Below are 18143 nucleotides of genomic sequence, written 5' to 3'. Positions count from 1 at the left end.
AGCTTTGTTTAAATGAGGAGACACAAATAAGATGGTTAAGTAGCGATGGTTATTGCCTGGAAGTGGGACAGTCTGTGTGGTTGTTGTGTTTTGGGAAGGTCTCATAGCATAGGTCAGGAATAATGCATAGATTTTAGAGAGAGAAAAGTGAACATAAGATTTCAGAAGAGGGTGCAGCATGTGTTGGGGTGTAAGTAAAGCCTTGGAATTGGGAGTAAATTTTATTTATGTGAAGGGACACTGGGATTGAGTAGAAAACTTGCATTGGAGTTGGTGGGAAATACATTTAGATAGGTAGGATGGAATTGAGTAGGAAGTGCAGAATTTTGCAACACTAGTTTTAGTAAATGGAGTTATGTTAAAATTTGAAAGTTCTATATGAGTGATTAAATATTAACACAGTTTGATGAGTTGGGTTTTGTTAAGCAGTAACTGAAGCCACTGAATATTTTTCTGTGAAGGGAGGAATAATAAAAACTCTTAAGTTTTAGTGGCAGTGAGTTGAGAAGAGCTGAGTGGCAAGAAGAATAATTAGGCAATAAGAATTTAGACTAAGATGAATATGGAAGAGGAGTAATGAATGACAGCTACATTTTGAAGAAATAACTAACATGGTTAGGCAGCTGATTAGACGTAGAGGACGAAGAAGGCATGTGAAGGCTGATTCTGAAACTTTTAGCATTGGTGTCTGGGTTCCATAGGTAGAGTTAGACGGATATGATTCAGTGTTGGACATTAGTCAAGGGGATAGTGTAATGAAGTCATTGGGAAAACTGAATTTGAGATACAGAATTTTCGCTTCATTTATGCTTATGAATATCTATAAAAACACTTAGTTTTAGATATCACATTATATATTCTGTTCTTGTTTTTAGTCAAGTTTAAAACAGTATATGAAACTTGAAAAATGGCAGAAGGTTTTTAAAAGGCTTGAGAAAATTTCTTTACAGAAAGATTTGTGGCAGTAGTTTTCAACCAGAACAGCACATAAGAATCACCTGGGGAGTTTTTAAACAATTGTAGATGTGTCTAGAATGGTAGTGGGTGGGGTGAAGGTCACTTTTTAAAAATTTAAATGATCTTCCTTAGGTAATCTAATCAACAGAAAGGGTTGAGAACCACTGTGTAAATATAGAGGAAATTATTTGTGAACAATGGAAAATAGAATTTCAGTAAAAGTTTTTTAATTTGTTTTAAATTATATGTAGTAGTGATCCATTTTTTTTTTCACAGCTCTTCAACAAGAGAGTAAAGGGTTAAATTATCTTCTGATAGATTTAGTTGGACATTGGGAAGAACTTTCAACCATTAGTTTGACACTTTAGGAGGGAAGCTGGGAGATTTGGAGCAGTCCCTGTATACATGTAGAGTATCAAAGGATGTGCCATTTTTTTAGTGGAACATAAGGGAGCCTGCCATGTAGGGAGAGGAAACAAGGTCTCTTGTGACTCTTCTTACCTCTGATCTATGATATATGGCAATTTTGTGTAATCTCATGTGACAGATTATCCTTGTGAACTTGTGTTTGCTCTTGAATTCTACTTAGAAGTAGAATCCAGCCCAATTGGCCTCAAAATCAGATCACTGTTTTCTATTTGAAATACATGGCAAAGTATTTTTTTATTATACTTTATGTTCTAGGGTACATGTACCCAACATGCAGGTTTGTTACATATGTATACATGTGCCATGTTGGTGTGCTACACCTATTAACTTGTCATTTACATTAGGTATATCTCCTAATGCTAACCCTCCCCACTCCCCCCACCCCACAACAGGCCCTGGTGTGTGATGTTCCCCTTCCTGTGTCCAAGTGATCTCATTGTTCAATTCCCACCTATGAGTGAGAACATGCGGTGTTTGGTTTTCTGTTCTTGTGATAGTTTGCTGAGAATGATGGTTTCCAGCTTCATCCATGTCCCTACAAAGGACACAAACTCATCTTTTTTTATGGCTGCATAGTATTCCATGGTGTATATGTGCCACATTTTCTAAATCCAGTCTGTCACTGATGGACATTTGGGTTGATTCCAAGTCTTTGCTATTGTGAATAGTGCTGCAATAAACATACGTCCTTATAGCTGCAAGATTTATAATACTTTGGGTATATACTCAGTAATGGGATGGCTGGGTCAAATGGTAATTCTAGTTCTAGATCCTTGAGGAATCACCACACTGTCTTCCACAATGGTTGAACTAGTTTACAGTCCCACCAACAGTGTAAAAGTGTTCCTATTTCTCCACATCCTCTCTAGCACCTGTTGTTTCCTGACTTTTTAATGATTCCCATTCTGACTGGTGTGAGATGGTCTCTCATTGTGGTTTTGATTTGCATTTCTCTGATGGCCAGTGATGATGAGCCTTTTTTCATGTGTCTGTTGGCTGTATGAATGTCTTCTTTTGAGAAGTGTCTGTTCATATCCTTTGCCCACTTTTTGATGAGGTTGTTTGTTTTTTTCTTGTAAATTTGTTTGAGTTCTTTGTAGGTGCTGGATATTAGCCCTTTGTCAGATGAGTAGATTGCAAAAATTTTCTCCCATTCTGTAGGTTGCCTGTTCACTCTGATGGTAGTTTCTTTTGCTGTGCAGAAGCTCTTTAGTTTAATTAGATCCCATTTGTCAATTTTGGCTTTTGTTGCCATTGCTTTTGGTGTTTTAGACATGAAGTCCTTGTCCATGCCCATTTCCTGAATGGTATTGCCTAAGTTTTCTTCTAGGGTTTTTGTGGTTTTAGGTCTAACATTTAAGTCTCTAATCCATCTTGAATTAAGTTTTGTATAAGAAGTAAGGAAGGGATCCAGTTTTAGCTTTCTACTTATGACTAGCCAGTTTTCCTAGCACTATTTATTAAATAGGGAATCCTTTCCCCATTTCTTGTTTTTGTCAGGATTGTCAAAGATCAGATGGTTGTAGTTGTGTGGTATTATTTCTGAGGGTTCTGTTCTGTTCCGTTGGTCTATATCTCTGTTTTGGTACCAGTACCATGCTGTTTTGGTTACTGTAGCCTTGTAATAATTCCCAGTAACTTGAGAATTTTATGTTTTCTTTTCTTTTTTTTTTTCTTAAGATGGAGTCTCGCTCTGTCTCCCAGGCTGGAGTGCAGTGGCGCGATCTTGGCTCACTGCAAGCTCTGCCTTGTGGGTTCACGCCATTCTCCTGCTTCAGCCTCCCAAGTGGCTGAGACTATAGGTGCCCACCACCATGCCTGGCTAATTTTTTGTATTTTTGGTAGAGACAGGGTTTCACTGTGTTAGCCAGGATGGTCTCAATCTCCTGACCTCATGATCTGCCCGCCTTGGCCTCCCAAAGTGTTGGGATTATAGGCGTGAGCCACCGTGCCTGATAATTATATGTTTTAAGAAAAATGGGTGAAAATTACTGTCGGACTTAATTATTAGTAAGCATGTTCAGACTAATCGTTTTCTGCCCCTTCAAGGAAATGATTCTTTTTGCCAATATCACAGTGTTGTATTTACCAGTCATAATATTGACCTCAAAGATTAATGATATTTACCCATTATTAGTTTAAGAAAATTCTGGATACCATCAGGGAAGATTTTAGAAATAAATCAACATATTTAATTAGAAACAGGACAAAATATTCACATCTCTACTTTCATTTGCTTTTCATTCTTCATCAAGAGAGACCCGAGAACTGAAATGTAATAGCTGTGTTGTGTTCATTTTATTATTGTAGTTTTATGTTAACAAGTTTCTTAGTTTTTATTGTGAACATTTGGAAGGTTTTCCCCACAAGTCCTTAGGTTTCTCTAACATGAAGGTATAGATGACATCACATCACATTGATATTTAGATTCAGTTTTTTTTCCAGCTTGATAACCTCTGTCTGAGTACCTTCTGGGTCTTGATTCCATTTTGAGGTATTCATTCTCTTTTACTATTTCTGTGGCCTTCCAGGGATATCTCATAAGTACTGAGGAATTGCTTTTCTACCTTAACTACTATGCTTCGTGCCTTTGCTCTTAATGTCCCACTGCAATTATTTCCATATCACTGATGCAATCATTTGTCTAGGCCTTGTTATAGTGCTTTACCTAGTATTATACTTCTGATACTGGTGGGTGCTGACATTGATATTCACCCTCATCTTAGCCCATTGTTTGAAGTATAGCCTATTTCATTATTGCTGCACTTGGCTCCTGGACTGCCATTCATGATGATGTTGTTAGTCACAGGTCTTTGCAGTTTTAATGTCATATGATCCTTCACAGCCTGGGTTGTGGTTCTGCAAAGTGAGTAGGGAGGACTTATCATCTGTGTTGAAGTTCTGCAGATTTAGAACTCATTTAGTTGTATAAAACACCATTCTTTCCTTTTCAGAGTATTTACATGCCAGCAAGATCACTGGGTCCGGGTCAGGTTCATAAAACATCCACTATAATCTACTGGGAGAGTTTCCATTGGACTCTTGGACCCTTATTGCCCTTGCCATGAATTCTGTCTCAGGAGGGTAGATCATCTTGTAAATTTTATGTTATCTGCTTCCTTCCCTGACATTTTACCACAAATTGTGTGTGTATATATATATCTGAGTCATTCATATATATATATATGAATGATATAAGTTCTTTTCCCAAGAGGTTCATTTTAAATATTATCTGTAGTGTCATAAATGGGTTTATTATTTTATTACCTTTCAGCTTATACTCAACACAGAAGCCAGGGTGATCTTGTTAAAATATGTCAGAGCATGTTTCCTCTCTACTCAAATGCTGCTGTAGCTCCCTTTCCGAGAGTGTAAGCAGGTTCCATTTTATCACTCTTAAGGCCCTTTATGTTCTGCTTGTTCCCCTTTAACTCTCTGACCTCACCTTGTCTCATTATTTTCATTTATCACTCTTTTAGATTTTTTTTCAATATGAACAAATATAACTTTTTTTCAAGGCTATAGTCTTTTTCAGGGTTGTATAGTGTTTCTTAGAATAATAATGTTATAATCATTTTCAAATTGATGGACATATAGATTATCTTTCAAAACTTGGCTAATTGTAAACAGTGCTTCAGTAAACATTGTTTTATATGTATGTTTGCATGCATGAAATATGTAATTTCTTGCATTTTATAAAAAAGGATACTTTTTCTGTTACAATTTCTTTAGCAGCTCCTTTAGAAAGGGTCTATTCATGGTAAATCTTTCAGTTTTGTCTTTCTGAAAATGTATTTATTTTCCCTACATTCCTGTTTGCACAGTTTTTGAATATATTATTCCACTGTCTTCTGGCTTCCATTGCTGCTATTGAGAAGTCTGCTGTCGATATAATAATATATATAGTTTTCTACTTATCTCTTTCCTCTCTAGGATGCTTTGAGAGGTATCCATATCTTTTTATACTTTGCAGTTTCATTGCGATGCCTCTAGTCATGTCTTTCTTGAGATCTTGCTTGGGTTTGTTATTTCCAAATCTAAAGATTTGTCTTTTATCAGTTTTGGAAAATGAGCCTTTATTTCTTCTAATATTATTTTCTTTCCTCCTCCATTATATACACTCTGGTCTCTTTGGTCTGATCTTTTAGAAATTTAAATAGATTTATTTTATTCTGATCTACATTTTTCTTAACCTCTTTTATTTTTCTCATTTATTTTGTCTCTTTATGGCTCAATCTGTTTAATATCATTTGTGTCTGACTTAGTTCACTATTTCTCTCTTCAGTTTTATATGATGTGCTATTCTATTCATTGAGCTTTTAATTTCATAGATTATATTTTTATATTTTTAAATGTTCTAGTTTTCAAAATTTGCTTGTTCATGTTTTGAATTATTATTTTATTATATAACATTTTAAACATCCTTATATGCTGTTTCAAGTAATTTTAATATATGAAGCTGTGAGGGGGGAACAAAACAAATTAGTATCATAATTCCATTCTTTGTGTCTGATGGTTATAATCACAGGTATTTAGATTTTCTGTAGTAATTTTAATTACACATTTATGTTAGGCAAGACCTAAGTTGAGTGTTTCTTCTTCAAGAGGGCATTTGTACTTTCCTTTTGTCGTGTGCCTGAGGTGCCATCTCTTTGGGGTGACGGGATCCATTCCTAGGCTTTGTAGATACAAAGATAAGTAAGAATTACTGCATTTACAGTAAGTTTCTTAGTGACTTTATTATATTCATTAGAATCTTAAGTTTATTCCACCTTTACTTTTATTCTAACTTGAAAGTATCCTGAAAGAAAGGTCATGCGTGGTTTAATTTGGTTCTTTAATGATTTGTTTTAATGTATTTTTCATTTTAAAATTAATTTTAAAATATTTTTAGTAGTTTTTCTTGATGTAGCTTACACATGTTTTTTTGTTAGTGAACTTTAAGTCATTTTGTAGTTAGTATGATTCTATTCATGAATTTTAGCTTATTCCCAAATCATTGAAACTGTGTCTGTTATATCCAGGAGTGTTAGAAGTCTCCTGTACTTTAGACCATCTTTATATCAAACAAGAAAGCTTTGAAGCATTTGCACATCTACCCAAAATTACTTTTTGGTGTGATATGAAAATTATTTTAAATGTCGTGAATAAAACAAAGCTGTTTTATGAGCAGTTCAGTTAATTTTACATTATGAATTTTCACATTAAGACTGTTTTTTGAAAATGTTTTACTTCAAAGAGTTAAGTATAATGAGTGTTGTGAATAAAAATACATGCCTTCTTTCTATTTAACCATATACTTGGTTTTTTATAATTTTTTATAAAGAAAAATTATGAAGAATTATAAAAAGTGACAGTCTCATGCTAACTTAAAGCATGGCCTCTTACCTTCTTTCCTCCTTAAAGGAATCATAATAAAAGCTATTGCTTTAGGATATGATCGTAAAGCAACTTTAAGATCTTAGCTGACTCAAAGGTAGATTAGGTTCTGTATGACAGATCATCTTTCTACAAGCAACCTATTAAATTTTTTCCCTGTGTTCTTGTAAAAACGTTTGTGTTCGCTTTTAATGATTAGTATCTGAAAAATGTCAAAACATTGATTCTCAGTTGTAAGTTCCTTGTCATAGATTAATCAAGATTGAACATCTGGGGTACAGCATTTCTTTCCCTTTTTTGTTGTTGATTTTTTTTTTAAACTCTCATGAAGGGCCCTTGGGACAGATGGCCCCTCACTGTTGATGGTTCGATTACCATGATCACCCACAGCTTCAGAGGAGTGCGAAGAAAAGAAATTGCTTTCTTTGTCAAGGTGTTTTCAATTCAATTCTCACCCATTATCCCTGTTTGGTTAAGTTTGGAATTACTCTATCAGGTGATTGATGAGGGTTTTCATTTTATTATAATAGGTCCTGTTTAAAAGGAATGGATGTAGCAAAATGATATATCTAACATGTTATGAGTTATATTTTCTTAAGGTTCTTTGAAGTTCCATTTTCATGACCTTAGTTAGAATTTGCTAATATTTGCTCAAAAAAGAGCTTCCTTGTTTTAAGTTGTGATGCTGATTTTACATCTTTCTAGAAATGTTAGAAAGATTAGAATTATCCGTTATCCAAATTGTTTTTTAAGGTTTGAGTTTCAAAAACACCACAATTATTTTAAAGTGCTAGTTTGATTTTCCAGGATGGCTTATTAGAATGAAGATAATCACAATGGATTATTATATTAAATTTTATTTCCACCATTGCTTATGTGCATTTTTAGAATGGCAAACAAATGGACATATTTTCAAAATTGCTTACTTTTAATTTTAAATGTATGCATTATGTAAAACAGCAAATAGAAGTGTGATCTCTATTTTTGCAAGTGATTATAAAGTAAAAGATCTTAAAATAATATTTTCATTTCTGTGAGGTTTTTATATGTATGAATCAAACTTACATGATTCAATGAAAAATAATTTCAGATTGAGTAGGTATTGAATTGAGTATTATTAGTAATTAATCTCCTTTTCTAGGTTTCTTCACATACAAATTTCCAAGTATTATTTAAAGGAAGTCTGTAAGATTTAGGCCATTGTTTTACGAAATACTTAAATATTTGGCTTGGTGAGAATGTCTTCCTATAGATAACTAAGAAACTTTTTAGACTTGTGGATATTCTTTAAATTACTGTCTAATGAATGAAGAGCAAAATCAAAGATCAACCAAGTATAGCAAATTGCAGCAGCATAGTTTAGAAAGGATGTTGTATAAGAAGCAAGGATACCTGAATCCTGGTCTTGACTTCAATAGTTACTAGCTCTAGACACAGGATACAGTATAACTTTGGGTGATTAAAAAAAAAAAAAGAGTATTTAATGTCCTTTCTCATTCAGAAAATACAAAGTTTCTATCCATGTATAATGAACCTTTTCTTGAAATACCAAATAAGTAAATAAAAGAGGCCTTATTATTATTATTATTATTTTTTTTGCATTCACAGATAGTCTTTCTGTTGTTCATATTGGAACTAATTGCTTAAATTCATGAAAGAAAGCATTGTAAGACAGCACAGCAAGAAAAATTTTCTCACATATCTGAGTTGGAAAAGTACAAAAGGACATATATCTTGTTTAGGTATGGACTACCAGTATGTATATATACAGCATACAGCATATAAAGTTAGAGGGAATTAGAGGCAGTGTATCTTGTGTACACGTAAATATAGTCCTCCATAATTGTTCCTTAAATCTATGGTTCCAGTGTCACAAAACACTCAGTTTTGAAATAAAATTCTTTTCTTTGGGATATGGAAATGGAATTATAGTATCAGTAGTATTTACTGGCATAGAAAAGGTTTTAAAAACATTTTGGTGGTATTTTTCTTGCTAAAGTTATTTTCTGCTCTAAGTGGCATAGTTGATGTTTCTAGCCCTATGAAGTTATATTTGTTGTCATATCAAGTATATATGTAATAAAGGAAAATATAAATTATTTATTGTCATATTTTAAATAATATTTATAATGAATATTAAATATCTTAATATGTGTCACATAATGCTTATCATTGTGAGAGATGCATAGTCTATGCTCTTAGTTCTCAAAGTGTGTTCCTGAGACCAGTAACATTAGTATCACCTGAGAGCTTGTTAGAAATGCAGTTTCTCAGGCCCACCTCAGAAGTTTTATGTATGGGACCCAGCAATCTGTTTGTCTAGATGTTTTTGTTAAAGTTCGAGAACTACTGAATTAGACCTTTAAGAAGATGCTAAAATTAAATATTATCATCTATAGTTTAACTTCAGAATAATTTGTACAGACATCTGCTTTTATATGTTTTATCAAGATTAGATGTAGTCTGAATTTAAGACCTACCAGCAAGGAATTTGTTTTTATTTTCACTGTTGCTTATAGTCTTAAGGTTTATAATACAGTCTATCATACTATTCTTGTTTGAGTGGATCATTGAAGCTTTTTATTACTGCTTTTTCAAAATAAGTGATATCTTTCTATCAGTGCAGTAAATCTGTGTTTTGCTCGAGTCTGTGCCAAGGAAAAATGGCAAAAGTGTTGGTCTTCTGGATCTCTGGCTTCACCAAAGTCATATGTGGCCTTAAATGATTGAGTGAATTACTTCCCTTTTTTTTTTTCTTTCCCCCAGTCATGCTGAATATAAAATTATAATAAGTCTGAGTGTGTTGGCTCACACCTGTAATCCTGGCACTTTGGGAGATTGAGGTGGTACAATCACCTTAGCCCACGAGTTCAAGACCAGCCTGGGCAACACAGCAAGAACTGATCTTTACAAAAAAAAAAAGAAAATTAGTTGCACATGGTGGTGCATGCCTATAGTTCCAGCTACTTGGGAGACTGAGATGGAAGGGATTGCTTCAGGCCAGGAGAATGAGGCTGCAGTGAGCCATGCTCATGCCACTGTACTCTACCCTGGGTGACAGAGTGAGACCCTGTCTCCAAAAAAAATTACAATAATTAATGAGTTTGAAAATTATTTTGGCAGATGTAATAAAATATAATTTTAACTATACTTATTAAATTACATGCATAACAAACTTTTTCAAAAATACCATGTGTCAAAAAATGTATTTATATAGTACACTTGGATAAATAGATGAGACTCTTTTAACATCAACCTAGAGAGTCTGAGGGAGAAAGAGACAAGGAAGTTGATTTGCTGTTTTTCAAAACCTACTTTTGATCATACACAGAAAGCATTGTGTGATTCATAAGTAGAAGACCCAGACTTCAGCTATGTGGTTTCATAATTCTACGTATACTTCCATTTATTTATATCATCTTATTTCTGAATCCTGCAGTCTTCAGTTATATGTAGTAGACCTTTAACTGAAAATATGCTGTTTTAAAATACATTTGTATGGTTTGGTATAACATATAATATTAATGGATTTTTCGGAAAATATGACTTCCCTTTTATTAGCTTTAGATACGTAATTCAGATCTGCAGCCACTGTTTTAGATTGTCTTCCCATCCACCTGACTGACAGAAACCTCACCCCGACAGAATCCACCAATTTCGAGAAATCCCACTTTGCTGCCATTAAATGCCATGTTGGATATCTATCTATATTGAGAACTCAACATTGCCTGAAACGGTTATTTCATACCTCCTCCTTAAAGCTCCAACAACTTTTTTTTTGTGTGTTTTAGCAGAAAGCTTTGCTTAGAGAACTACCTACTACATAGAAAAATATTAGCAGTTTTTTCACAAAACTCATATTTTTGCACTACAAATTTACTTGGGTTTATGTCTTTCCACTTCTCTTTTTCCTATAACAATCGAAAACATACTTCAGCTTCTGTCTGAGGCTCCTCTCACTGTATTGATCTGAATTCCAACTCTTCCTGTCTTCTCAGGGATCTTGTATTCCTTCTTTGCTGGCTCTCTGCTAGCTCATTAATTCCCATAGCCTTTTAAACGTGTACAAGTCTGTACCAGTCAAAAGAAAAAAGCAAATGTTTCCAGCTTAATCTTTCTGTCTACCTTTACTTTCCTCTACTTTGTGTATTCCTTCTTAAGCAAATTGCCTCTGTACGTACTGCCTCTCTTTCCTCATACTCACTCATTCCATAATCTTAAATCGGCCACCTCTTTCCTACCCTTTCTCTGATGCTCATCTTACTGTAGTATTATGTCTTTTAATGTAGTTGCCATCCTTCAGTCATCATCTCTCAATGTGTTGCAGCACTTGTTGGAGGATTTCTTTTAGATATGCCCTCTTCTCTTGACTTTCATAACAGCACACACTCTAGCTGCATTCTCCCTTTCTGGTTGTTTTTTCTCACTTGATTTATACTACTGTCTGCTTCAGTGGCTTCCCTTGCTAATCCAACTTTATCTCTAAACGTTCTCTCCCTCTTAGTCTACATTCTAGATATGTTAGATGTTTTTTTCTGTTTCTAAAAGGTATTCTGCTTTCTTTTAACCTTCAAGATGTTATGCATACTGGTTCTTCACTCTAGAATGTTCTCCCCTGCCCACTTTATGGCCCAGATTACTTGCTTGTCTAACTTTTGTCAATTTTTGTCCTTTCCTTTTGAAGTCCTTTAGTGACTCTCTAAATTAGATTTCCTAATTATGTGCTCCTGCAGTACCCCTTCTTCTAGTATCATAAAAATGCATTGTTTTGTTACATTATATATTTAGATGCTCATCTTTTCTGTAAGTGGTAGACCCTGTTTTGTTTAGTTGACCATTATATGTCCACAGATGAAAGAATAAAAATCATACATTACCAAAAAATCACATATTTTCTTTAATGATTTTTGCTCATTTATATTCAGAAAACATCATTGCTTCATTAGGAACACTTTTTGTTTTTTTTACATTTTTAAGCCAGTGAATTTTCAAGTTGAGTTCAAATGTTCCTACAGGATCCCTCACTTAAAAGAATATTTTGTACAAAAAATGAAATTGCCCTTTGACGTTTCTCTCCGTGAATGTTGTAGGGCATTGTAAGGCAGGGACTTTTTCTCTTCCTTTAGCACTGCATAGATTTTTGAATGCAATAAATTGAACTTAAATTGGCCACAAAAATGTGTGAAATATTGGAAATTATTTAAAACATGTGCTTCTCACATCTCAATAAAGAAAGCTGTAACTTCAGACATTACCTAGCTAAATGAGTAAATAACAATCCTCATTGTTTTGACCTTAGTTTCTTCATACATATTCTTCTATAGTGTGGGTATATCAGGTACTGAAATCCATAATTGAGAAAAATACTAATATTATATGTTATACTTTTCCAAAAGTATGTAGTCTGTGAACTGCAATTTTACAAATGCATAAATTTGAAGATACTGTATATTTAATTGTCTTTGAATTCCACAGAATTAAGTAAATATTATCCTTTTGTGCAAATTGGAAATCTTTTACTGCATACTTTTTTTGTAGTATAGTAGAATCTCACTGGTATTCTAAGTTATTTTAATTTTGTTTTCAGTTAAGGACTAGGAAATGTGAAATATTCGATTGGGAAAGAAAATATTACTGACTTTATCCTACTTTACATTTTAAAAAAGGCTTAATAGTGAATTTGGAATCCTTATGTTGATGATGTGCAAATCATACTTTAAATATTCATCTTCTAAAGTTACTGATTTAATAAAAATTTGTATTTTTTCTTACTATGCTGTAATATCTGTTATTAAACTAAGAGATTTAATATGTTTATGTCAAAATCAAGTATTCTTCCTTTTTATTTGGTTTCTAGAATGTTGGCAGTAAAGTTTTTTTTTCTTAATTAAGATATGGAGTTTCCTTTGATTTACTGGTAGACATTGGAAAAAAGAGAAACACAGTGTATATCAGTCATAACTGGCAACAATGATTCCCACCAGCAGTTCTCATCCTTTCACCCATAAAATCAGCATAAAATTGACCTAACATTGCCAGATCAGATTGAGTATCTGGAAAGTAATCCTCAGGGAACAGAAAATTCAGTCTTTGTGCGTAAAGTTGTTGAATCGGATTATTTTTTTCAGAGCCCTTTTGTTTCTTCCTTTGCAGTACTTCTGAAAAGTTGCTACAAAGATGTGTCAGATGTGGTCTAAATCTAATCACATAGGCAGTAACTAAGTTAATCCATTTCAAAATATGGATGCACATGATTATAATAACTTTTTGAGTGCTGGAGGGTAAATTTAATTTAATGAAAATAGCTAGGATATTTTCTACTTTGTGATTAAACCAATAGATGCATTTTTCATGTACTTATTTGTTCTCCCTCCGAAAAAACAGAGTGTACAGAAAAAAAAATGGTAGTGAGGAAAAGTCAGGCAGCAAAACATATTTAGGTAAATGCTACAAACACAAGTGCAAACTGTAAGCTATTCGATAACATAAATATCCTTATTTAAGACAGTTGTAAGAAAGTTGTCACAAACATCTTCTCAAATAGTAATTACAAAGTTGAAGTTACTTAAAAGGGATATTTTAAATATTCACATTGAAGCTCTGTAATTTCATTATTCATGAGAAAGAACTGTTCTGTATTTCTGCATGAAGATTTGTTTATGTAGCCATTAGTAATTATATTACTTTATGAAGATAAAACTTTCATTTAATGTTTTATGAAAATTCTGTCATACGCCTTTGTTTTATGAGATTCAAATCTTAGCAGCTACCATTTTGGTAAAACTGCCATGTAAATATATGTCTATTTTTTTAACTGGGAACATAATTATCCACAAGACATTTATGTTTGAGTGTTTTTAGGTGATATATAATACATTCCACATTTATTTTAGAAATGTATACGTTTTGTTTTATATGAGGATATAATCATTTAATATTACCTTCATAAATTTGTAGTGTATTATTCTTATATAAGATGTTTTAAATTATTGATTTTTATTATTTATATGGAAATTTTTTAGTCCTTAATAAATAAAAAGTTTAATTGTCGAAAACTTACTTTTTTCTTTTTAATGTAAAATACCTGAAAAACTTCTGTGGAACTTAAGTATAAACACAAGAGGAGCCAGCTCATGCTAAAAATGCTGCTAGACATTTATTGAGTTTTGGAATTAAAAGTTTTGAAATATATATGTATATATACTTAGATCATATTTTTTAGAAAATGGTATGAAGTATTGGAAATAATGGAAGCAAGCTGTAAGTTTTCACTGATTGGTACATGAAGTGTTGTCTTTGAGCCACAAGTCTTTTTACTTGGCGTGGAGTTCAAACCCTGTCATATGGGTGGTACTTGTTACTCGTATTAGTCTTATCTTGGGCTTTCAAGTTTTGTTTTGTCCAGAAGAAATAATCCATTATTCACTATCCTTTTAAAACACATCTGAAGTGTTCAGAAGTTTATTTTTGACAGAATTAAACCATAAGTATATGACTAAAATATTTATTAGTGCTTACTAAACTAAGATATTAGCATTTTATTGTGTTAAGTAGAAGAGAAATACTGTGAGAAACAAAGAAAATGAAAAACAGGTGTGAATATTTGTAAAACAATATTGGTTTATATATATTAATTACTAGATAAAACATGTTAGAAAAATTTCTGTGAAATGCCCTGCAAATATCAATTGTATTTTAAATGAGCTGCTTTACATCTACTTACCAACTTACCTATTACTGCAAATGTGAGATTTAAAAACTGATAGAAGGCAAATATTATTACAGTTTTTGTAAATCTTAATTGGAATTTTAAATGGATATTTAAGGTGTATTTTGGTCTAGTCTCTGAGGGCTATATTTTATTACATACTTGATACATTTATATTTTTCTTTTCAAAGTAATACCAGTATTTTAAAAGTGTACTTAAAATAGAAAATTCAAAGTTTAAAATCTTAAAATCTAAGATATGTAAAAAAAAAGTGAGTTACTAAAAGAAATACAGTAATGATTTTTAATAACCTGGCCAAATTATTAATATCATTTATTTCTATTTGAAGGTCATTACATTTCTTAAAAAGTCAAAATATTTAATTATAGAAAGGAAAAGAAGTGAATGTCATCAACTATAAATGTTTAAAGAAAAATTTAAATGTTGTAATTAAAGTAGCTTTGACAATTTTAAGAGTGCTTAACCAAGACTGTTCCTTTAAATGTGTTATTTTGCTGCTGTTTAATTATACATGTCAATTATTTACAGATCCTGTGGTATTGTGGAAATTCCCAGAGGACTTTGGAGACCAGGTTGGTACTACGTAATTTAAAAAAAAAATTGAAGTATTATGATTGTTGCTACTATTACTGCTGCTGTTGCTAGTGTAACTAATAGCAAACATGGATTGCTAAAATTATTTTCTCTTGATCAACTGTGAGAAAAAAATGCATGTGTGCAGAATATATGGAAGAATCTTTTAAAGTTACCAAGTAGATGGGTGATGAAGAAGTCCTTATATTGAAACTCATAGGGACTAGATGTTTAAACTTTCAACATAGTTTATACTTGTTTAATTTATCTATAGAATATATCTTTGAAAACATTAAAAACAATAAAAGGTTGACAATGTGAAATCTTTGTTAAATATAGTCTTATTATTTCTGTGTACTTAGAAATAAGTGTTACTGCCATAAATAAGTGATCTGTTCTCTCCTTGTGACAGTAATATCTGAGTCATTTACATATAGAAGTTGAATTATCACTATTTTTTCATTTTAAAGTAGTTCTTACCTATAGCTTTACTTTCTTTAAAAAATATATCATGCAAGACAACTAGATGAATTTATTCCATTTGCATTTTATATTATAGTCTTCTATAGTTCCTCAATATTTAGTATGACCAAAATGATGAAGTAATTTTATATGATATATGTAAATAGAAAAATCATTTAAACTTTGTTATAGATTTATCATTTTGATGTTGCTTTATATATAATATACAGTAAACAATACAGATTTAAGGATTTTTTTGCCAATTATTTTTTTGCTTTTTTAAAAATTGACACGGCCGGGCGCAGTGGCTCACACCTGTAATCCTAGCGCGTTGGGAGGCTGAGGCGGGCAGATCACGAGGTCAGGAGTTTGAGACCAGCCTCACCAACATGGTGAAACCCCGTCTCTACTATAAATACAAAACATAGCTGGGTGTGATGGCGTGTGCCTGTAATCTCAGCTACTGGCGAGGCTGAGGCAGGAGAATCACTTGAACCTGGGAAGCAGAGGTTGCAGTGAGCTGAGATTGCGCCACTGCACTCCAGCCTGGGTGACAAGAGCAAGACTTTGTCTAAAAAAAAAAATAAAATTGACATATTATTCTACACATTTATAGGTACACTGTATTTCGATACATGTATACAATATGTAATGATGAAATCAGGGTAATCAGCATATCCATCACCTCAAACATTTGTCATTTCTTTGCACTGGGAATATTCAAAATGTGCTCTTCTAGGTATTTGAAAATATATGATAAATTCTTGTTCATTATAATCACCCTACAGTGTTATAGAACACTAGAACACTAGTCCTCCTATCTAGCTGTCATTTTGTACCCATTAACTAACCTCTGGCTATCAGCCCCAAACCCCTGCCTGCCCTTCTCAGCCTCTAGTAACCACTCATCTACTCTACTTCTGTGAGATCAATTTTTTAAGCTTCCAATATGAGTGAGAACATGAGACATTTGTCTTTCTGTGCCTGACTTATTTCACTTAACATAATATCCTCCAAGCCCATCTGTGTTGCCATGAACAACAGGATTTTGTTCTTTTTTTATAGCTGAATAATATTCCATTTTGTATATATACCATATTTTTTAATCCATTCATTTGTTTACAGACACTTAGGTTGATTCCACATCTTGGCTCTTATGCATAGTGCTGCAATAAATATGTATCTCTTTGGCATACTGATTTTCTTTCTTTTGGATATGTACCCAGTCAGGAGTGGGTATATATCAACTTTCATGTTTGTAAATTGTGAGAACTGCATCTGTGGACTTAAATTATAGTAAGTTTCTGTATTGTGAATTTAACAGTGACAAGATTATCTTATCCCCTTTATTTGAAGACATAAGAAAGGAACTTGCTCATCAGGCATCCAGCAAAAAGTACTTATTTCTATCAGAACTTAAATTTGTATAATAAAAAACCTGGAATAATGTGTGAAGCTAGTAGGACAGAACATAGGGTAAACACTTCAGGATGTTGGGTTGGGCAAAGATTTCATAAAGAAAACCTTAAAAGCACAGGCAAGATAGGAGGACTGGTGTTCTAGTGTTCTATAACACTGTAGGGTGATTATAATGAACAAGAATTTATCATATATTTTCAAATACCTAGAAGAGCACATTTTGAATATTCCCAGTGCAAAGAAATGATAAATGTTTGAGGTGGTGGATATGCTGACTACTCTGATTTGATCATTACATATTGTATACATGTATTGAAATATCACAATGTACCCATATATATGTAGAATTATATGTCAATTTTTTTTTTTTTTTAGACAAAGTCTTGCTCTTGTAACCCAGGCTGGAGTGCAGTGGCATGATCTCAGCTCACTGCAACCTCTGCTTCCCAGGTTCAAGTGATTCTCCTGCCTCAGCCTCGCCAGTAGCTGAGATTACAGGCGCGTGCCACCTCACCCGGCTATGTTTTGTAATTTTAGTAGAGACAGAGGTTCACCATGTTGGTGAGGCTGGTCTCGAACTCCTAACCTGGTGTATATAGTGGGATTGCTGGATCATGTGATAGTTCTGTTTTCAGTGTTTTGAGGAACCTCCATACTATTTTTTTTATATAATGGCTATACTAATTTAAGTTCCCACCAACAGTGTATGAGTTCCCCTTTCTCTGCCTCCTTGCCAGCATTTGTTAGTTTTTGTCTCTTTGATAGTAACTATTGTAACTGGGGTGAGACGATAGTTCATTGTGGTTTTGATTTGCATTTCCCTGATGATCAGTGATGTTGAGATTGTTTGATGTGTCTATTGGCCATTTTTATGTCTTCTTTTGAGAGATATCTATACATCTCATTTGCCTATTTTAAAATTGTATTATTTGTGTTTTTGCTGTTGTTTGAGTTCCTTGTATATTCTGGAACTTAATAATTTGTCAGATGATTAGTTTACATATATATTCTCCCATTCTGTTGGTTGACTCTTCAGTCTGCTGGTTGTTTCTTGTGCTGTGCTGAAGCTTTTTAGTTTTATATCATCTCATTTGCCTATTTTTGTTTCTGTTGCCTGTGCTTTTAAGGTTTTCTTTATGAAATCTTTGCCCAACCCAGCATCCTGAAGTGTTTACCCTATGTTTTGTCCTACAG

General features: G+C 33.0%; 1 protein-coding gene across 12 annotated transcripts in view; it reads left to right on the top strand.

Annotated features, from left to right (window-relative positions):
* The window catches only part of DENND1B (DENN domain containing 1B), a 280347-nt gene that overhangs the window by 53992 nt on the left and 208212 nt on the right, over window positions 1-18143 (top strand). For all 12 annotated transcript variants that reach the window (XM_078002252.1, XM_078002223.1, XM_078002233.1 and 9 more), the window contains exon 3: window positions 15024-15067. In XM_078002252.1, coding sequence (XP_077858378.1) covers window positions 15024-15067 — 44 coding nt within the window. The remainder of the gene's footprint in view (window positions 1-15023; window positions 15068-18143) is intronic.

The sequence above is a fragment of the Macaca mulatta genome, chromosome 1 (genome assembly GCF_049350105.2).
Source record: "Macaca mulatta isolate MMU2019108-1 chromosome 1, T2T-MMU8v2.0, whole genome shotgun sequence".
NCBI lineage: Eukaryota > Metazoa > Chordata > Mammalia > Primates > Cercopithecidae > Macaca > Macaca mulatta.
The sequence above is the reverse complement of the archived record's forward strand: the minus strand, read 5'-3'. Positions and strand labels throughout refer to the sequence as shown.